Consider the following 21,435-nt stretch of genomic DNA (forward strand, 5'->3'; position numbering starts at 1 on the left):
ATTTTGCCTTCATTTGTATCACTAGCTAAAGGCTAGTCATAAATAAGACTGTTCACGCTGTTGTCAGCTATTTTCATCACTGTCAGCAGCCTCCACACACACACACACACACACACTGAACTGAAAATTATATAGACAACATGAACACCTCTCCACTCACAAGAAGTGCAATTAGGAGAGTCAATCAACAGTGTACTCTCATGACTCTACAGTGATTTCATACACTGTGTGTTTCCCTCGCTGTTATCATGATCTTAGTTCATTAGAGCTGTGTTGACCTGACTAAAAGAGAAACCAGGATGGGGAATCAGCGGGGGCTCAGGATAAAAGGCCCTTGAAATATATAAAAAATAGCCCTTGAAAATCACATAAAAAATAAAAAAAGTAACATAAATGAAAAAATATATATTGACGGTAACGGACCATTTTATTTGCCTTTTAATAATCTGCTCTGGGGAGTTAATGGAATGTTTTAAATTGGGTTTGCCTTTGAAATCCGCCATCACTAATACACTTTTAAACTCTCTAAATGCTCCTCTGTACTCTCTGAAATGCAAGGACTCTTTAGTGTGAAGCCACACATCGGCTGGTCCTGTAAATATTTCCCAATAAAAGGGAATGCTAGAATGCTTTTACTTTGAAACGAGTGCTGGGCATGTTGCGTCTGTGACACATCATGTGACCGATAAAGGCACTGACCTGCTGAGATTTGTCAGCTGAGGAAAGGTGTATAATCATCCTCTTCAGTGGAGAGCAGAGAGAGGGACTGAGAGAGAGTGAGTGTGGGAGGGGAAATAGACTTTCTAAAAAACTGCTGATTGTTGTGAGCCTATGCAACTGAAATGAAAAAAACTGGAATACAAAGTGACACTAAACAAGGAAGGGGTAAAAAGGGCGATAAAGGTGAATCCAACCAGGACGAGACATTAAAAAAACAGGACGTAATGCAAGATTACATGTCAAAAGTTAATAGAAGAATGATCATAATCAACATAAACATTTAGAAAAAGGGCCATAGTCCTGTTAATGTAAGTCAAATATAGTGCTGCTTGGATAAAAACCTCTCATCCACCTGACAAGTTTTTTTTTCATAAAAAATTAACCACCTGAGACACACCCTTAACACGGTGCTGTAGTGCATCTTTGTGTGTCTTTCTCCTGCGTTCTTCCTGCTGCCTGAGGCCTGCCTTATAGACAATTTTCTGCCTTGTCAGCTCCATCACCAGAGCCTGCTGACAGTGACCATTAATGCAGCTTTTTTTAATCTGTCTGTTTCTGCTCAGTGATTTCCTTCTGTGTATTGTAATGTCATAACATTGTGGATTTAGCTGTGACTTGGGGCTAGGTGCAGAACTCAGTACTTTTACAGTACTTCTAATACTCCTGGCCGGATTACACTCACTGGCTTCTTTAGGTACACCGTGTCAACTACTCATCAACACAAACATGAGTATCACTTTATTTTGATAGTTGAATGTTATGTCAAAAGATAATCAGTTGACACTTATTTATATCTACTGTTCTACTGTTTTTCACTTTTAGATTGTTCTGACACACATTGACAGATGCAAGTGTATACTGTTAAAAGGTAGTCAACAAAGAAAGAAAACTGCTGACTACATACTTGTGATCATATGTTGACATGATGCTGTTCACTTTCAAGTGACAGACTAATTAGAAGTAGAAAGTCAGTCAGTCATCATCTACCGCTTTATCCTCCACCTTAGGGTCGCGGGGGGGTGCCAATCTCAGCTACATCGGGCGATAGGCGGGGTACACCCTGGACAGTTCGCCAGTCCATTGCAGGGCCACACACACAGCTAGAGACAAACAACCATTCACTCTCACACTCACTCCTATGGTCAATTTAGAGTGTCCAATTTACCTAATCCCCACATTGCATGTTTTTGGACTATGGGAGGAAGCCGGAGAACCCGGAGAGAACCCACGCACACACGGGGAGAACATGCAAACTACATGCAGAAAGGCCCTTGTTCCAACCGGGGCTTGAACCCGGGTCTTCTCGCTGCAAGGCGAGAGTGCTAAACACTATATCACCGTGTGGCCCGGAAGTAGAAAGTGAACTAATAAAATACTGACACTATCTACAAATATGTAGTTAAGTGGTGGTTAATAACACTATTTGGGTCTACTGGCAGTTAGTTAATTAAAGTGTCAACTGATTATCTTCAAGATACTGAATACATGTTGCTTACTAATAGAGAGTCAAAGTTTTACCGAAATATCTAATCAGCCAATCACATGACAGCAATTCAATGCATGTCAACACATAGACATGGTCAAGATGACATGCTGAAGTTCAACTTGAGCATCACAATGAAGAAGACAGGTGATACATGACTAAATATAGTGTTTCTGTTATCTCTAGCATTTACAGGGAATGGTCCACAACAGAGAAAAACAATATTAAGTGAGCAGCAGTTCTCTGGGAGAAGATGCCCTGTTGATGCCAGAGGTCAGAGAAGAATGAACAGATAACCAACATATAAGGAATAATACCACTGAATGCAGAACACATCGAAACTCAAAGCAGATTGTCTAAAGTAGCAGAAGACCACAACAGTCATTTTATTAGGTACCTAAAAAAGTGGAAAGTGTAAATGTACGTGAGAGGACGACTCATTTTCTCACAGACTTAAATAGCCTACAAACTGAACTATTTTACAGCCAGTGGAGTCACCACCTGATGCCACACCATACACCACAGACAATCATGAACGTCTCCACCTGACAGCAGCTACAACTAAGATCTGAGACCGTACAAATACAAATACCAAAAATGATGTATCCACCTGGACCCAAACCCAAGTGTTGCATGTCTCAACCTGTGTATTCTGAAGTTTTAATGAATTTATTTTGTAATGAAGGAGAAAGTAAAGGACCAAAAAATAAAATGTATTATTGGCTATTCCAAAGTTCCAAGGTTGATACAAATTTGTACAGCACACATCCCTGGAGACATACAAGATTGATAGAGGGGTAACAGTTTACGCAGGTGAAAGCAGTTTAAACTCAAAGTCAATTCTGTGATAAATGATTAAACAAAATGTAACATCTGATCCACAACAAATGATCAAATATAATAATTAGATAAATACAAACAAGAAACATACTGTCACTGTTTCACGTATATGTATATATATATATATATATATATATATATATATATATATATATATATATATATATATATATATATGTATATATATATATATATATGCTGACATGTATATATATATTTATATATACATATGTCAGCAGGAATATGTGCCTCAGAATAATTAAACAGCTACATGAAGAGATGTGAAGGGAGGGAGCCACTCATCTGTGTAGGCTCACTAATGTAGACTAATTTCTCTCATTTAAATTTGGACTTTTTCCTTCACTTTCTTCATTTTATATGACAGCTGCACCGATGATGTGTTTTGGTTTATGGGGATGTTTCATGCATCATGGCGGTGTTATTAATTATTTATCAAAAGTTTGGCGGTGCTTCAAAAGTGGAAATGCACAACAGAGCACTTTTCCTCAGCTTTTTGCCTTCAGAACAGCCGACATGTCAAGGCTCGAGGCGGATGAGTCTCAGGTGAATTGAGTGCAAGCTGCAAGTGCTCATCTCTGGATATGCGTATAAATGAACTAGTGGGAGGGGTGGGCCATTGAAATTTCACCAGCCAGTTCAGTTTAGTTCAGAGCTTTACTGTCCCCTTAAGCACAAATTCATTTTGCAGTTGGAAGTAAAAAGACAATAACAGCAATTATAGTCACAAACAGCAGAGTCAAACTTGACTAGAAAAATACTAGTCATTAAGCACTGTCAATATAGACCACTAAGAACAGTGCAAGCAAGAATTGTGCAAATTGATAGCATTGATTGCATTTATAAATTATTATGCAGGCTTCCTTGAAAATGTTGTACAGTCTTTCCATTTTTTTGTGGAGAGAGAAATAAATTCAGTAGTAGGTTAAAAATTATTCAATAATAATAATAATAAAAAAAATCAACCAATGCATGATATGCAGTCTCTACAGGGTTGTTTTTGGTGTATTTAGGTCACTGGACAAGTTTTTAATCGATCACTGCCCCAAGTACTTGTAAGACTCAACCATTTCCACAGCCCTTGTTACCTTGATTTTTGTTGGAAGAGGGGGCTGTGGGGTTTTGTTCAAATCAATGGCCATGTCCTTAGTTTTCATTATCAATCAATCATTGTAGGTGACTGTGAGTAATGACAAATGACCAAATGTGAAAAAACTGCAAAACCTAAAATATCTACAAGTATTAAAACTGTAGTGTGTAAAATGTACATATTAAAACATACATATTGATATGTATAATATGAATGATAATATAACTGTGTTTTGTTTTTGTGTCACACATGACATTCCCGTGATACAGGTTAAGCCATGATGGAGGAGAGACTGCAGCAGCTACACAGCACTAGTAAAGCGAGTTGATCAGTTGGATAATTGCTGAAAACACCAAGAAGTGGATTCTACTGCTGAAATTAAACCTGGTTATTCAGTTAGATTGCACATTTATATTTAATATTATATTTAATCAAAATCATAGTTTTGGCTTCTCACAAATATGATGAGCATTATGTTATGTTATGTTATGTGTCCTCTGCCAACAGAATGCAAATGAAATCCAGCTCCTTCTAAACCACTGCCTGATGACATGCCAGTAAGTGCCAATCACAGCTGGTGCTGTTACCTGCAGCATGCAGATCCAAATGTCCTGGATTAAGTCTGGACAAGTAATGTACATTAGAAGATAGGTATACAGACAACCTACTTTACCAAAGTGGCCGCATAGCTAGAAGGTCACTGGCTTGTATCCCTGTGTGCATGTGGGTTTTCTCTGGTTTCCTCCCACAGACCATACCATGCAGAGTTTAGTTTAAAATCACTGTAGGTGTGAATGGGTAGGTGAATGGTTGTTCATCTCTGTGATGGACTGGGAAGCTGCCAGCCCCCTCACGACCATCATGTGGTGAAACAGTGGATGAAGTGGTACAATTAGTGAGAATTTAGAACTTTAGAACCAAAAATGTAATGTCTTGCACACATAGACATCACACTGTTTTGATAATTACTTAAAAATCCACAGGAAGCAATTGAAGGTATCCACTAGAGAAAGAATAACATATCTTAATGATTTTTTGAGTCCAACAGTTCATTCATGCATTTTTCTTTCACTGGTGTTGATAAAACTGACAATTTGCTTTCTTAGGAAACATAAAGCGGTTTTGTGGATTTACAATGTCGTAGATCCAAAGAGGAGTAAATAATTGCATTACATTTAAAGTTCCACTCTGATGTGTCTATGTACATATACATTTTCTGACTTAGATATGTTTTGATTTGTGTGTTTTTTTCATTCAGTGATGTTACTTAAATCTTATTCTAAACTTTCTGTGGTTGTGAGTTTGGAACTGCTGTCAGGTGTCAGATGAGAATGAGTCACACTTTTGGCTTTTCTTTTTTTTGTTTTGTTTTGTTTTAAATCCTCACTCACCAGTGACTGCAACATTATATGAAATAGTATATAGTAACACATGTGGGACACATGTGATTACTGGGACTGTGTTCGATTTTTTCACCATAGATGTTGTGCTCCAGGCGGCTTTAGAACAGGGAACCTGCGTGATTGCCAAACTATTAGGAAGTTAGTAGTTACAGGCAAAACCTCACTTAAAAATACATAATTTATGTTGATTACATAAAAGTAGAGCATAAGTGTTTTTAAAGCATATTGCCTTTACTTTCAGTAATGACTCCTTAAAAGTAGTAATTCAGCTATTATTTAGGCAATGAAAACTCAGTTAATGGCCAAGTAGTTGAAGGTGGTGAAATTGTTCTTTTTTTAAAAGTGTGCTTTTATGGGGTGTTGATGCAGCTGTACCACCAGCCTGGGCACTGAATTAAACCTTAGCTGCAATCAGAATAAGAAAGAAAAAATGATTTTTGCAACAACATTCTCACCTCATAAATTCTATGCCTTTTTAACTATGTGATATGTTAATATGTTTACCAATGTTCACCATGTTTTCCTGCCATTAGACAGCCACTTCTGGCTGAAAATTGAAGTTTCTAATTGCTCTCTCCCAACACAAATGTCCATAGAGAAAATCATTGATTTTTAAACACAGCACATGGGATTTTTTAATCCCTTGCTCCCTCCATCATTGCCTCCAACTTGTCAAATGAGGCAGAAGTAAAACATTAGCTCCTGTGTCCCTGCAAACTTAAAATTAGATTTTGATTTTCTCAAGGGACAGAAGAGTGAGGAATTTAAAAAGTTTAATACAAAAAAAGATACAAAATAATTTTAAATTTGCCTTAAACCCTGTTCAAACCAGGCCGCAATATGTTTACTTACTAAGTCAGTGCACAGACACGTCATTCTAAAATGGATGTCAAAGGACACACGCCGTGTTTGCAAACAACTGTGTATTGTGATCTCATGGAAATGCCTGCCATTCTGTTCACACTAAAATGAATACAGTACATTCTATTCCATTACAAAACTTTGTTATATGTTTACAATCCAGGTGATCACAACGTTTGAGTTGCACATGGGTGGAAACGTGTGTCATTTCCATTTTACCAGTCCATATCATTTTCATTGTATTCGTCCTCCAACATAACCCTGTGCTGAAAATAAACTGGGCTTCTGGCTCCAAATGTAAGTGTGAAGCTTCCTGCAAAATATGCAAATCACTTCTGATTAATTGCATTGTCACTAATCCTCACAGTTGATCCCTTCCAGAGTGAAGGGTCTAATTTGCATATCTCATTTTGCATCGACTCTTTCTTTTTGATGGAAAGCTGGTAATTATGGTTCAGGCCTGCCCCGCTGGCCTGTCAGTGAATGAATGTGACCTGCCACTCACACACTGGCCACCAAGGAATTTTAATCACCCCTGACCCTGGTCTTCATCACAATGTATTAAGCAGTTAACAACTCTGTGACAATATTTATTTAACCCGGACAATATATTTCAGCATGAGTTTGTATATATAACCCGACGCTGTCTAGTTATGAGTTAATGCAAGAAAGCGTGAAATCAAATGATATTTGTGTAATCATACAAACCTCTCCTACTGCTGCTGCCATTTTTCTTAGATTATACCTCAGTTGCCATTGATGAACCTGCATTGAGCTAATTGATTCAGCTTACACTATTTCCAGCAGGTGTCAATGTGGTGCTCATTCATGTATCGAGGTGTGGAGTGGGCCGCTCATTTTCGTGTGCCTATTACTCAGCATTAGATATTCATTTTTGTAAGTGTACCCCCTCCTGCAGAGAGTATTTTGGGTTGATTGTAGCTTTAGGCTACTATCTTACACCTGGTGCCATGTGTGATGTTCATGTCATTGCTGGATTCAGATAGTAAACTTTTGATCAGTTAATATCAATAGTCGTGATAAAATATCGGTTAAACATTTAGGTTTTTTTCTCTTGATTGAAAGTAGAACCAGTTTGTTTTCTGGTTTAAAAGATTAAAAAAAAAAGAAGCAAAAAAACAACTTTTAAAGGTACAGTGAGTAAAATTAAACATCTCTCACTGCACCATTCCCTTCCAAATGTGTTGGAGAACCTATGTGTAACCTTCATTTAGCATTATGATTTAGTTTGTCCATCGTGGGGTATTGTAAACAAATGGTAGTCCAAAATGGTGGCCTCCGTAGAACTGACCTGGCGGCTAATGAATATAAAAGACTCATTCTGGGGTAAAGAAAAACAACAATCAGGTGATAATACACTTTTCTTTATAAATAGCAGATACATGTTTTGCACAGAACATATAGTGAACCTTTGATATACTGATATACAGAAAATTATATCATGGTATATATTGTTATTGCATCATTGCCTAGACATAAACTACTTGCAGTCATGCTTATTTCCTCTGAGACATTTGCTCTGAGGGAGGTGGCTGTTAAAACAACATCATATCACTGACATCCTGTCACTGTGTGGGTTGGGTGGTGCAGGTTTTTCCTATAGGACAGTGACTACATCATGTATCTATGCACACTTTGAGTTTGATTCCAGGCTGACTACACACAACTCTCTCAAGAACTGTTGGCTGCACATTCTTATGTTCGTCAAAAGAGACAATGAAGAAGACAGTTACCAAGGAAAGTTGCTTGACAAAGACAGCACTCAAAGAATACAAGGACATACAAATGGAAACAATTTCCTGGTGAGAAATTGACACAACTGGAATAGAATATGAGATTGAGTATGCATGAGAACAACTTTCTTTCAAAGTATGAACAGAGCTATGAGCTTGTAAGCGCATGCAAGCAGCAGAATGTTAGTATGACCCCAACCGTTACCCTTAGAGCTAGAACCAATTGCAGCTGACACTAGGCGAGTGTCATGGCACACACTTCACCCTCAACAAGTCACCATCATACCACAGGACAATGTGAGATGCTTTCAGTCTAGTTCCTGGAATTATCTAGAGCGGCTGTGCAGGTGTGCAAATATCCACTAAAGCCAGAACATCTCTTGCCAGTTCCAAACTCAAATGTAAGAAAACAGCAGGAAAGGCTATGGGTAATTCACAGCAACCAAGTCGGTAAGCGTCCTGCGGGCTTCTCCCCTTGCCAAGATGTTTTTGGACCTTCTCCTACTGTTGTTAACGTGTCTGACCCAGACAATCTCTTGCTGTGTTCACCGTATGTTAACAGCAAACTCTGGAAGGTCTCAATTTCCATGTCTGAAAGCATATGGAAACAGCTGCCATCCACACTTACATTTAAAGTCTCCAGTTAACCTTACCCCAAACTGGAAGTCTTTGGACTGTGGGGGAATACTGGAATATCAGGAGGAAACCCACATGCAGGGTTTGATGTCTGTGTGTGATCAACGTAAATTGTCTTTTGCCAAAATAATGATAAAAATAAAACACAAAAAGGTCAGATTGGGTATAATATCACCTTCCTGCATTCAGTGTTATCTGCAAAGAGCTGGTCTTAGTTGATGTCTCTAAAAATGCTTATTTTCCATGATTCCTCTGGAAATATTGTTTTATTTTCCCAGAATTGAATGCATCTTATATTTGAGAAAAAATATGAATCCCTAATTAGAAATGACAACCTTCAACAGTCCTAGCCACCGCTTTGTGAAGCTGTGTACATGTGCAGTTCAAGCAAATGCAAAGAAGCTACACAAAAACCAACACCAATATTCCAAATCATGTGTTTATGAGTGAACTAACCCCACAGTTCACTTACAGTAAATGATATAAAAACTTTACTTGGTGATTAAGAAACTTACCTGTTTCACATCATAAGCAAAGAGGACATACTTCAGGTCAGGGGAGAGAGAATACTTGGCCACATTGAAATTGACCTAAAGAGAAGTGGATACAAAAGAAAATACATATAGATTAATTAATACTATGGTAATTACATATAACATATTACAACAAAGACAGTAGGGAAATAAATGACTCATAATTGACTAAGAGAAATGAAGAAGCCTCTTGGATGAGAGCCATCTTCAACTCAAGCCAAGCAAGTCCAGTCGCCTCCAGCTAACTACAGAAAGTTGGCTAAATTAATCACCTACTATTCTGATGAATTGGTTAGATTTGTTCATGAAAAATGTCTCTGTAAATCCAGCTTCTTAGATGTTAAAATATGTTCTGGTTTTTGTTGTTGTTGTTTTATTCATCTATAACGGGTTTTTGAAGGCACTGTCATTTTGAGGTTCAAGAAACACTGATCAACATGTCAACATTTTGTGTTTTTTTATGGACCAAAAAGCAAATTATAGGTACAGTAGATTGTTGTTGTTTTTTCCATTATTGATCAATAATTGTCACCATCAACCTTTCAAATGGAAGTCAATTGATCGGAAAAAGAATGATATTTTTTGTGCCATCTCACTGTTCAAAGCTTTGAAAAAGCCACTGCTAAATCTTTTCAGTGCAGGAAACAAATAGATCTATTGCAATTTCACACCAGTATGCACTGGCTCAGTTCCTAATCAGGCTCTCGTTACATTTGTAACCTTGGAGCTCTCAGCGAACCAGCCGCCATTCACACCAGTTAAGCGGGAACACAGTTTCAGTGCCCTACATCACCAAAGGTAGGCACAATGTGAGCTTGGAAAGAAAGTAGCAACATGGTATCAAATTGTGTTGGTGAGGAAAATAAAGACAATAAAACACGTAAATATCAGTAGAGAAATTCAAAGATCAAAAGATTGCTTCAGGTCATCTTTGGTGTATGAAACAAGAGTGTCAAAATAATTTATAGAGTAACTACTTACGAAGGTTGTGTTTGTCAGGACAATCTCTGTTTCATTGGTGAGGATGTTGAACTTGATGACATGGCCATCACTGTTCCTGTAGATGACCTCAGAGTCTGGGGAACAAAAAAAGGAAATAAAGACACAGCTGTATGAAAGAAATTAAATTTTCAAGGTGAGAGAAAAAAAAGTAGATAAAAATCTGCAAAGCAAAGACAGGCCAAAGCGGTTGCCTTGAAATATGTCAAGAATTGCGAAGATAACATTTAAACAAATGCTTTGTCATTGTACAGTATATGTTGCCACAAACAGCACAAAACACAACAGACAGTTACACAGGCATGTGTCTGAGCCACAGTGATGTAATGTGATTTGCTGTGAGAGACATTTTCCAGCAGGAGCGACACAGAGGGAAGGAGTACAACTTATTCACATACTGGGTAACCCAGCATGATGTTGTGTATTGATGAGGAGACTGCATTGTGCTGCATGGGCAGGAACATGGCTTTGTACCAAGCTGGACTGCTTTTATTTGACTTTATTGTATAACACACGTCTTGTGTCAAAGGCAAACAATGGGTTGGAAACACACTTGGACAAATGTATGTCTCTGTAATATACATGCTGTTAGATTAAAAGCTGCAAGCAGCACAGCAAAGACAGTCAAGCCAAGAGTCCATTCAGTGGTTTTCAATTATTTTCTGTCATGCCCCTAGAGGACAGATTTTTTCATGCCCCTTGAAATACTATTGAGAACCTGATAATATGTATTCATTCATCTGTATAAACAACTGTATGACTTTTCCCGCCCTGCCTCTCAAGCCCCCCGACACCTCACCAGCCTGCCCCACTATTAAGACATTTAAGACATTATAAGACATATAAGACATATAAGACATATAAGACATTTTAGAGTAAATGCTGTATAAAGACATGATGTCAATAGCTGATTGACTGAGTTATTAGATAGTTTATATAGCCACTAAAGGTACCTTTGTCATAAATGAGGAGTTAATAACAGGTGATAATAACATGTCCCTGGTAACGAAACAACATGCATTATACATTTTCATTCATTATAATCAAACAGCTATGCAAACTACAAATATTTTGAATATACTATATGTTGAAAAAAACATATCAAAATTTAAATCTGATAAGATGCTGTGAGCAATACATACAAAAACAATCCATATCTTTACTGCAAGTTGTCCTTCTTGCATTAGTATAAAGGACTCCATATTTTGATGGTGTCTCATGTGGTAAGGCTCTATCTCGTTTTGAGTACATATTGAACCCAAAGAGTGACTAAACGTTATATCACAAAAAAAGTACCTAAATCATTCAGGCCTATATGTAAACTATCTGGTCACAGAAGAGATTCTGGTTTTCTTCAATGGCAACATCCTTTTCATTAAACCTCTGAAACAATATGTTTATGGTGAGAGTGAGCATGTCCTGGTTCCTGGTACTGGAGATGCATATTACAAAGTCAAATCTGACAACCATCCCAGTAACTTCATAAAACCAAACTTCACAAAGCCTCCACTATCTCTTCAACTGGTTTGATTGATTGATTGATTTTATTATAAAAAAATAAGAAAATAATTCCAATAACATTTCCCACTGTTTGCAGAAAAGACTCAACATGATTTTGCATTAGAATAAAGTGCCAACTAACCACAAATCACTGCTTTCATGACGTAAATGTCATTAATAATAGAAATAAGTAAGTAATAAATAATAGAAATAGAAAACAATACTTGGTACACATAGCTACAATCGTAGATCTATCTCCATCAGTTTACACCAAGGCAGCAGTCATTTTAGACTTTCAAAGACATATTTCAACTGTGTAGCACATATTCTGTTCATTTAAAGAAATAAATTGCCCCACATATGACTCTGCCAATTTTTTTTGCTGAGTTTTATTTATACTTTCACAGTCTGTGCCAAGAGAACCATTTAATATTTAGAATTTTTTTTTATATCAGATCTGCAAGATGCACAGTAGAATGTCAACAGTAGATGTGTAATTATAGTATAGTATTTTAGTATTTTAAACAATGGCTGTGGACCAATAGAATGAGTCATGAAAAACAGCACAACACAAAAACAGCTAAAAATAAGATCTGCTTTAACTCGACAATAACTCAAATCAAATGACCTTGAATTCAAGTTAAAAACTACAATAAGCCATTCATTGTTAGTCTTGACCTGATATGAGTCAAACAGCGCTTGTTTGATCAATGCTCTCATGCTGCCACATGTGACTGTTTCTTTAATGACCTTGCATCACCATCACAGCAATATATCACACCAGACAGGTGGTATATATAAATCTGTGGTGTAGGGACTACAGGCCAAAGATCACTCTTAATGAGGATGCTCAGAGGCCAATGAAAAACACACGCCATAACTCCTGAGTTGTCTGACACTGCAGTCACGAGTGCACTCTGGAGATGTGCTTGTGCACGACAGATACAGCAAGCACAAAAGTATTACACCTTCACCTCAAATGCAGCTTTTCTCTCAGCCCCTCATGCTTAGTTTCCACATTGTTTTGTTTCATATTCATGTATAGACTCCATCTTTATCTCCATTATAATACAGATGAGATGCCACTGCAACATGGGAGCGTATTTGTTCCCTGGTTCTGGAATATCAAATGTGCTTGATAATGCCATGGTCACTGTGGTTACATCATAACATTTAAGTCAATATTATTATTATCAATACACATATGTACATTTACACACATGAATGGATGTAAGCTTTGCAAATTATGAACTCACCAACATGTATTTCACTGCTAATTTTAGCAAACAGCTTGCCAGGAATTAGTAGAAGAATAAGAACAGCCCTTCCTTTCCCAAGCATGTCAGGAAACTATGGTGGCCTTTACGTAGCGGAAATCGTGTAAACATTCTTTCACAACCCAACTCTCCCACTCTTCATTGACTCATGTGTTGGGTTTATGTGGGCAGAGCCATTTTTTGTTTGAAACACTGTTTGTTTGGGCTGCTGTAAATACATGTCAGCACAAGATAGCAAGGCCCCTGCCTTAAGTACATATACAATGCTACTTCTAAGGCTACAAACCCCAACATTTTTATTTCAAACCAAGAACTATACACACATTGTTAAGTTTCTGCCAATGATTCCACCTAATTGTTTCACAACAGACCATTAAAACTGCACTTACAGATAATTTGTGTTCTGCCAGTGATATTATTGCAAAGCACTGCATATCTATTTTATATGTTGTTGTTTACACATACACATAAACCACTCTCTCTCTCTGTCTCTCTCTCTCTCTTGCACCATGTTTTTTTTCTCTTCCTGCCCATAGATAACAGATGCAAATTAGTTACCAGCTAACTCCAATGTAATTACTTCTAATTGTGCACTGTGTCTGTACAAATAAACAATAACATAAAGCTGTTCTTTCTCTTCACCCTCCATATTCACTAAACATGCAGATTATCTGTGCCGGACCACTGGCTATATGCATAAACTGTGGACATCATTGTCATGGTAACATTAATGTGAACTGTAGCAACTTTCCTTGTCAGGATAAACATATAGTTTGGGTGTAGGTTTAAGGAAATATTGTGGTTCAGGTTAAAATGAGTACTTTAAAGTCATATTTGCTGTGACCACTAGATGTTGTTTAGCAATAAAACACAACTATGGTTCATCATAAAGCTGCTGGAACAGACAACTCATGGGCTCGGTTTTAACAGGAGGACAGTCTTAGGTTATGAGAGGTCACACAATCATAAACACAATAATAAGCAGCTTCCATGGTCGACCTATGGGCTCATTTTGTTTCTACACTGCAGAAGGGTCTAAATAATTAATTGTGAGTTTTTTGTGTCTGGGTGTTAGGGTCAGGTCTGGGTTTTCACTGCCACTATAGCAGTCATATACACTGCAGTAATGAACAGCTTCACACGTAATCACAGCTGTCTTTGCCGAACTCAGTCTAATCCCAAGCAGCTGGCGAGGCTGTGTTTGGATGGCACTGTGTCTGCACCCTGAGGAATAGCTGAGTCCAGCTTCAACAATAATCCACAAAGTTCCTTCTGCTGTTTTGCCCGTCAGTTGCACAATAACAAAACATGAGCATGACTACATAAAACCGAGGTTAAAAAGTGCAAAATATTATTGGGCTTGGAATTATCATATGATGTTTATAGTACCTTTGTATCTCTAACATGCTTACAAGTAATGCATTTAAAGGCACAGTAAGTACAATTTTACAACATTTATTGGTGAAGTGCCATGTTGTTGCTGAATATCCCCCACCTCACCCACCCAAATGTTTATTTTGTCCATTGTGGGCTACTGTAAAATCATAAAGGTCCAAAATGGAGGCCTCTGTGAAGCTGACCCAGCTCTGTCATTACTTTTGTATTTGTGATTTGTACTGGAAACCTGATTTGTCCTGCACAAGTGTGACTACTTCCTGTTAAAGGCGACGTAGACCGGAAGCTCCATTTAACGCTGCGTTTGTGTGTGTATCTGCGTCATTACCTTGTTTATGAAACCCTAAAGTTTCAGAACAAATGGTTCAGCCACTGCTGAGAAAACAGGGTTTTATTGTTTTCCTGGGCTCCGTGAAGCGGATCGGCACTTCCGTATGTTGATGTTTTTATCAGTATACCTCACCACTCCTCTCACTACCGTAGCGCCTCCTGGTGTGGCACTAGTCCGGGCATATCCGATTGCGTACATTCAACCGTAGAAGAAGAAGAACTACTCTCATTGTAGCTGCTGAGATGCAGAGCATCCACCGTGCCAGAGGGGGAGCTGTGTATCTGAGAGCTGGCCTATCTATTACGTCACTTCTAGGTACCTGGCCAATCACAGGACAGTGGGAAAGCTCTTGTTGGCTGGCCAATCACAACACAGTCCACATTCTGGGGTGTGGTTTTGGTCTGAAACAGCACGGCTGACGAGAGCGTCAGTGAGGATATGTTTTTATCGGCTCGTTTGCAGCGACTAGGAGGTTTTTAATCATGAAAACAAGTTAATGTAAGTAGACCTCCATAACTAACATATATGTGTGATACAAGCATTTGATGTCACCTTTAAGGGATTTCAAATTCAATCATAATATTATATTACAGTATATATTTTTCAAAACAAGAGTCAATGTCTTTTGCTTTTTTTTGCTACTTCCTTTGCCATAGTGTTAATATTTTGCCATAGTGTTAGTCAAAATTTTTTTAAAAATGAAGATACACATTTTAAATATATTTCACTCTATTAGTTAACTCAAAATAAATCTACATTTGTGTTTTGTTAAGTCATTCCACAACTTGGCCAGAACAAGTCAGGTTTCTGGTACAAATCAGGTAGTGACAAGCTCCTGATAAAAATATAAAAGGCTAATTTTAGTGTAATGAAAAAGAACAATTGTATACTTGTAACACAATGGAAATATGTTGTCTTGCACTTCACCATACTGTTGTGATACATGTCGGCAAAATCATTCATCTTTCAACCCAAAAGGTTGATGGTTCAATTCTCAGCTATGCTAGTCTACATATCAGTATGAATGTGTGGGTGAATAGCAAATCTGTAGTGTAAAGTAGCTTTGAGTGGTCATCAAGATGAGAAATACACTATATAAATACAGACGATTTACTCAATACATATTCATTTCAGAACTAAATATATAAATACAGACGATTTACTCAATACATATTCATTTCAGAACTAATGTCTAATTGTAGAAAGGACACGTCTTATAATTCAACTTTCACTATGTTAAAAGGGATAGTTCAGGTTTTTTTTTTTTCTTAAAGTTGTTGCTTGAGGAACTGACACGGGTTATTTTAGTTTTTTTGACTTGTTGTAGTGGCAAATGTATACTTATTTCTAAGACCACCAAAGGTTGTTAGCTGTAGGCAGGTTCCTATGGGCTTGACTCATAGGTACCATTTCAATTCCTCAATCATCAAGGCAAGAAGAGTTTGCACATTTATTTCCACTTGTCATACATCCAAGTTACATTTCCATCCAAGCTTTTTTCAGTGCACTTAGCCTGAACAGTGCAGCGTCTTTCTCATGTCTCTGCTCCTGAGTGGATCTAATCGCACAGCATACACAGCTGTACAAAGTTTTGATAAAGTTTTGTGACGGGCCGAAGCGTACTGAAATACTGTTGTGTTGTCGTTGTGTAGTGGACTGAACAAGGCGAAAGAACGGTTCGGTAAAATATCGAATATTATTGCATCCTGTTGCATCCACGCTACCCTTTATCTAATGAACAACATCAAAGGTCCAAAAAGCCATGTTCCTTTCCTTGCAAGAATATTTAATCAAAGGCTTAAGGCCAACAGGTAACTACTTTAACTGTTCACAGATTACGCTGTAACAAGTAATACTGCATATCATATAAACTAACCCTACACTAAATTAACTTAATACTGGCTCCTACATTTCCCAGCCCCTAAATGGGAGGCAGCAAAGCTACCAATTACTCCAAAATAGCAAGGAGTCTGCAATACACATATATGTGCCCAGCCATGGAAAAACCAGGAACAAGTCTCCCGAGGGGCATTTTGATTTGCAGTTCATATTTTGTATACTCTTCAGTAGGTCTTGTAGAAGTTTTATGAGTCCATTTCACAAACGAGACAGCTTTTCAACGGGTCTTTTTCAGAGTGCTTGATTTTGTTTTGATTAACGCTGGATTACTTGACCCAAGACCCATGAGTTTCTCAGTACAGAGTTATCATTACTATATCTCCTGGAAGTTAAGCTGATTTTATGGGACTAAACCTTAATAACCCTTGTCAATAATATCTTTCATGAAGTTGCTGTACTCTTGATGGAAGACACTGTGGTTGTTGGGCATTGTGAGAATAGCCTTCCTCTTCCAGCAGTCCGATGACTTAGTGACCGTTAACGTGGCGTGTCGAGGTTGTCACACAGTCCACGATCCTCCTGTTACATTTCTTTGCACAGGCGTTCTGGAAAATCCTGATTGTATGGCTGCAACAAAAGCTGCTCTACATTCTCCACTGAAATGTGGTTTACTATAACTAGTGGATATCCACAGCTCTCTAAGTTGGTGCTTTGTAAGCTCTAAGTGGACCATTGACTGTTCATCCAAGAACGGTTCTGATGGCATATGGCTCGCTGCCTCTACTGTTAATCACATGCCATGGCTCCAGTGTTTTGTGCACATTGCTCCCAATAAGAAGCCTAACATCTGTGTTAATACTGAGTATTCTTACTTCACTGAGGTGGGGCCATTTGTCTATGTCTTCCTGTGCTGGGACGTATTCTATTGACACTGGAATGCTTTTCTGTGTATAAACCTTGGGTAGATCAATGTAATTGTTTTTGTCCATCCTGCTGGCTTCCAGGTCTGTGAGTAAGAAACTTTCCACATGATGCTGAGGGCTCATAGTCTTCAGCTCCAGCTCGGTACGTCTGGCCTGCAAGTTCAGCTGTAATGCAAGTGCATTGGTGCAGAATGTTGCTGAGCTACCTGGGTCCATAAAGGCATAGGTCTCCGCTACTGTTGACCTCTCAACAGTCATCTCATCACAGCTACTTTTCGAAAGAATCCACAAATAAAATCTACTCCAGCATGAGTCTACAATATGTTAAGAATATATTTGCCACTTTCTCTTGTCTTTAGACAGCCTTTTCTGACTGGAAACTGAAGTTTGAGTCACATTAATTATCTCCCCATTGCAGAGGTCCACAGAGAAAATCGGCTATTTTAAAAGCTATTTTAGATCAGGGCACACAGGAGTTGTTGATCCACTTCTGCCTCCATCACTGATTTGAAGTTTGTTATTTTGTGACTTTAATAAAAACCCTGAACTAGGGATGTCACGATAACTTGATTTCACAATTAATTGCGGTATAAACGCTATGGTATATTAATCATAACGTTCCCTCAATACCGTCAAAAAAGAATATGCCGGAACCATACAGGTAGTTCAGCACAACTCAAACGGAATGAAAACAAATTTACACAACCACCACGTGTTACTGCTAGTGTTGCTTTGTTTTTGTTCTGTGCGAGTTGCAGAATAGAGCCGTTCCCTATTGTTAAAGTATGGCAGAACATTTTTTTATCAAGGTGTCATTGTGGAGGACGGCGTGTCAGCCTGCAAATCATGCCACAAAATAATTGTAGTGAAAGGAGGAAATACGAGTAATATGTTTCACCATCTGCGAATAACATTGAATTGGTAGGAAATTAAATGTTAGCGTGTCAATTGCAATTAATTGTGTACGACACGTGTTTGGCTTTCAGTGCAACGTGACAAGTTAAACAACATCCAGTTAGCGCTGTTAACGTTATACGTAATGTGATGTCCGTTGCATAATAATCGTGATAATTGTAATATTGTGATTAATTCTCTGACAATAATCGTAATAAGAAAATCTGTAATTGTGACATAGCCTGAACTATCACTTTTTTCACACTTAAAACCCATACATACATTTTCAAGAAATAAAATAAAAGAAAAAAAAATCCATATTTTTTATTATACAATGAATTAATTATCCACACAATTTAAATTTAATGTACAGTGTTTAAAATCTCTAATGAGTGAATGAGCATTTGTGTGATTTCTAAAACATTATCATGTATCTGCACTGCTCTGCACTTTCTTTCGTAAATAATGAAACACTCACGGCAGAAAATGAAAAAGCTAAGGCTCTCATGTATAAGTAATGATCTATTTCTGTGACGTGATGAATAATGAAATGACTTAGCCTTTATTTAACCAGACTTGTATGGAATAAGAGATGGTCAGTATACCGTAATTCCACATCATGTGCTTACTCTGCAGCTTTGTCTGTTGTTTAGGTCAGTACAACTACATTTAGGATAATAGCATTAAACTCTGCCATATCAGTGTGTCATCTTCGCTCATGTTGTTATAATAACGATGTAAAAATGGAGGACCCAAATGCAGTTTTCAAAAAAGGAAAAAAATAGTCTGTAATGAATTAAACTTAAAAAAAAAACAGGAAAGCAGGAATTGAGAGAGCTAAAAGCACACATTAATAACAAGTCCAACTAAAAGTGCCAGGATGATCCAGGGGTTGTGACATTTAGAGCCTGTCAGAAAAATGTAATACTGTGTTTCAGAAGATAAATGATCAGTGTTTTCAGTGACGGCCAGCATCAGTCAGAAAAAAAGCTGCTTACTAATACTGTTGAAAGTTTTGTGTCGAAAAGAACAGGGAGCCCTAAAAGAGAACGTTGTGTCCTTGAATGAGACAATTACAATCAAGTGCTGCACCACTTTAGCGTGGGAGGAGATGATGGGCCTCAGAGAAACAATCCAATAAAAAAAACGTCATTTGAATAGTGGGCGTGTCCACTGCATGTCCACCTACACTTGCAACCATACACCTGTCACATGGTATCTCAGTACAAGCTGGGCTGTATGGTCAATTTTACTCTCAGTGAAACCATGATCGTGATAAAAAAACTATCTTGTGAGCCAATCTTATCATCCAACATCAGAACAATAAGCACATTTCAGCCATGACTGAAAGCCACATCCACTAGTGGATCAAGACAAACAGCTGATGGAGTGCAAAGCGCGGGGGCCAAGAGGGAATTCTCTCTGTATATAATATGCATAGCACACACAAATTATTTAGCCAAGGTTGCGTAAGGCTTGAATGCTGCATCTGCAGTCCCTGAGGTTCGAGCAGATGTCACAGCTGGTCAAGCTCAAAGCCAACTTGTTATAGATAAAACACCAGTGCTGGGTTCTGCAGATGCTGGGATGGTCGTATGAGCTAGAAGAAATGAGTCAGCCACAGCTAGTGCTGAATTGTTGTTCTTGTTCATTAACATGGCACAGTCACAGCTAAGACACTTATGTTTCCTTGTTAATAAATGGTTTTCAGCACAGAATTACTGTAAAACCTAACAGCATATCTTACTAAAAGAAGTAAGTTTACAAAACTCAAATCTCCAAAGATTCCCATGAACTTAACCTAACTCAAAAAAATGAATTGCTGAAGTAATAACTCAGTTGGTTTGAGTAAATTTGTGTAGTATTTTAAGTATTGTTGATATAATTTCAGTTTGTTCCATTAAGCACTGGCTTTATACTATTACACAAATCCCACAGTAATATAGTGCTAGTTTAGGATTTTTAGTTTTTATTACACAGTATAATTTAACACATGCTGAAGTATGCATCCAATAAAAAGTAGATTGACTTCCATAAACTTCTCATTGTAACACAAATGACTGCATTTTGTGCGGTGCCCAGTATGTGAACGCAAACCTACGAGTTGACATTGTTGTCTTTGCACACGACACAGAGGACCTGCTGCACTCAACTTTGCATTAGCGGAGAAGTCACAGAGGACCACTGCTGTGTTTGCTGCTTTTCATTTCTTTGTTGATGATGTTGTCTTGCATAGGAGGTAAGCTATTATTTTATCACTGCTTTATATGCTGTAAGATATATAAAAGCGCATTGTGTGAAACTTACTAAGTTGCTGAGTTGTGGAAATGTTAGCATTAGCTTCCAAGCACACCTCATTCCTGCTTTAAAAACACATTCAAAACATTAACGTTAGTGTAATTGCGGTCAAACTCGTTCGTCGAGTAAAGCTGACACTAAGAAACGTCAGTTTGTGAAATTATTATGTTTAAGAAAAAAAAGGCAACTGTAGTTTGTTAGCTTGTTAGCTAATATCCCCATGCTTTTCCAACTAGAGTAACATGCTGTTTTTTCATTCGGTTAGCTAATGTTAGAGTTCAGATTAATTTTTAAGTGCTCAATGAGGGAACTATGGAAGCAAATCTGTACCATAATTCAAATTAAAATGGATTAATTAAAGAGAAATTCATTTATTTATTATTTTTTTAATAAATAAATACAATTAAAACTGCTCAATTTGTAACTTAATTAAAATGAAAAAGAAAAGGAAGTTTTGATTTAATTTTCAAAAGTAAATAGTAGCCCCAGTAAATAGTTACCAAAATCCAAATTGAAATGTCAAATTTGAAAGTTTTCATGTCTGTTTTCGCAATTATTAGGAAATGGAAGACACACAAGGTCACTAACAATCTTCCTAGGTCTGGGGCTCCATGCAAGATCTCACCTCATGGGGTAAAAAT

General features: G+C 37.7%; 1 protein-coding gene across 2 annotated transcripts in view; it reads right to left on the bottom strand.

Annotated features, from left to right (window-relative positions):
- LOC122785266 (inactive dipeptidyl peptidase 10-like) overlaps positions 1–21,435 on the bottom strand; it is a 280,721-nt gene that overhangs the window by 66,111 nt on the left and 193,175 nt on the right. For both annotated transcript variants that reach the window (XM_044050998.1, XM_044051006.1), the window contains exons 4-5: positions 10,320–10,414; positions 9,321–9,395 (exon numbers count right to left, since the gene is read on the bottom strand). In XM_044050998.1, the coding sequence (XP_043906933.1) occupies positions 9,321–9,395; positions 10,320–10,414 (170 nt within the window). The remainder of the gene's footprint in view (positions 1–9,320; positions 9,396–10,319; positions 10,415–21,435) is intronic.

This window comes from Solea senegalensis, linkage group LG2, assembly GCF_019176455.1.
Source record: "Solea senegalensis isolate Sse05_10M linkage group LG2, IFAPA_SoseM_1, whole genome shotgun sequence".
Taxonomy (NCBI): Eukaryota; Metazoa; Chordata; class Actinopteri; order Pleuronectiformes; family Soleidae; genus Solea; species Solea senegalensis.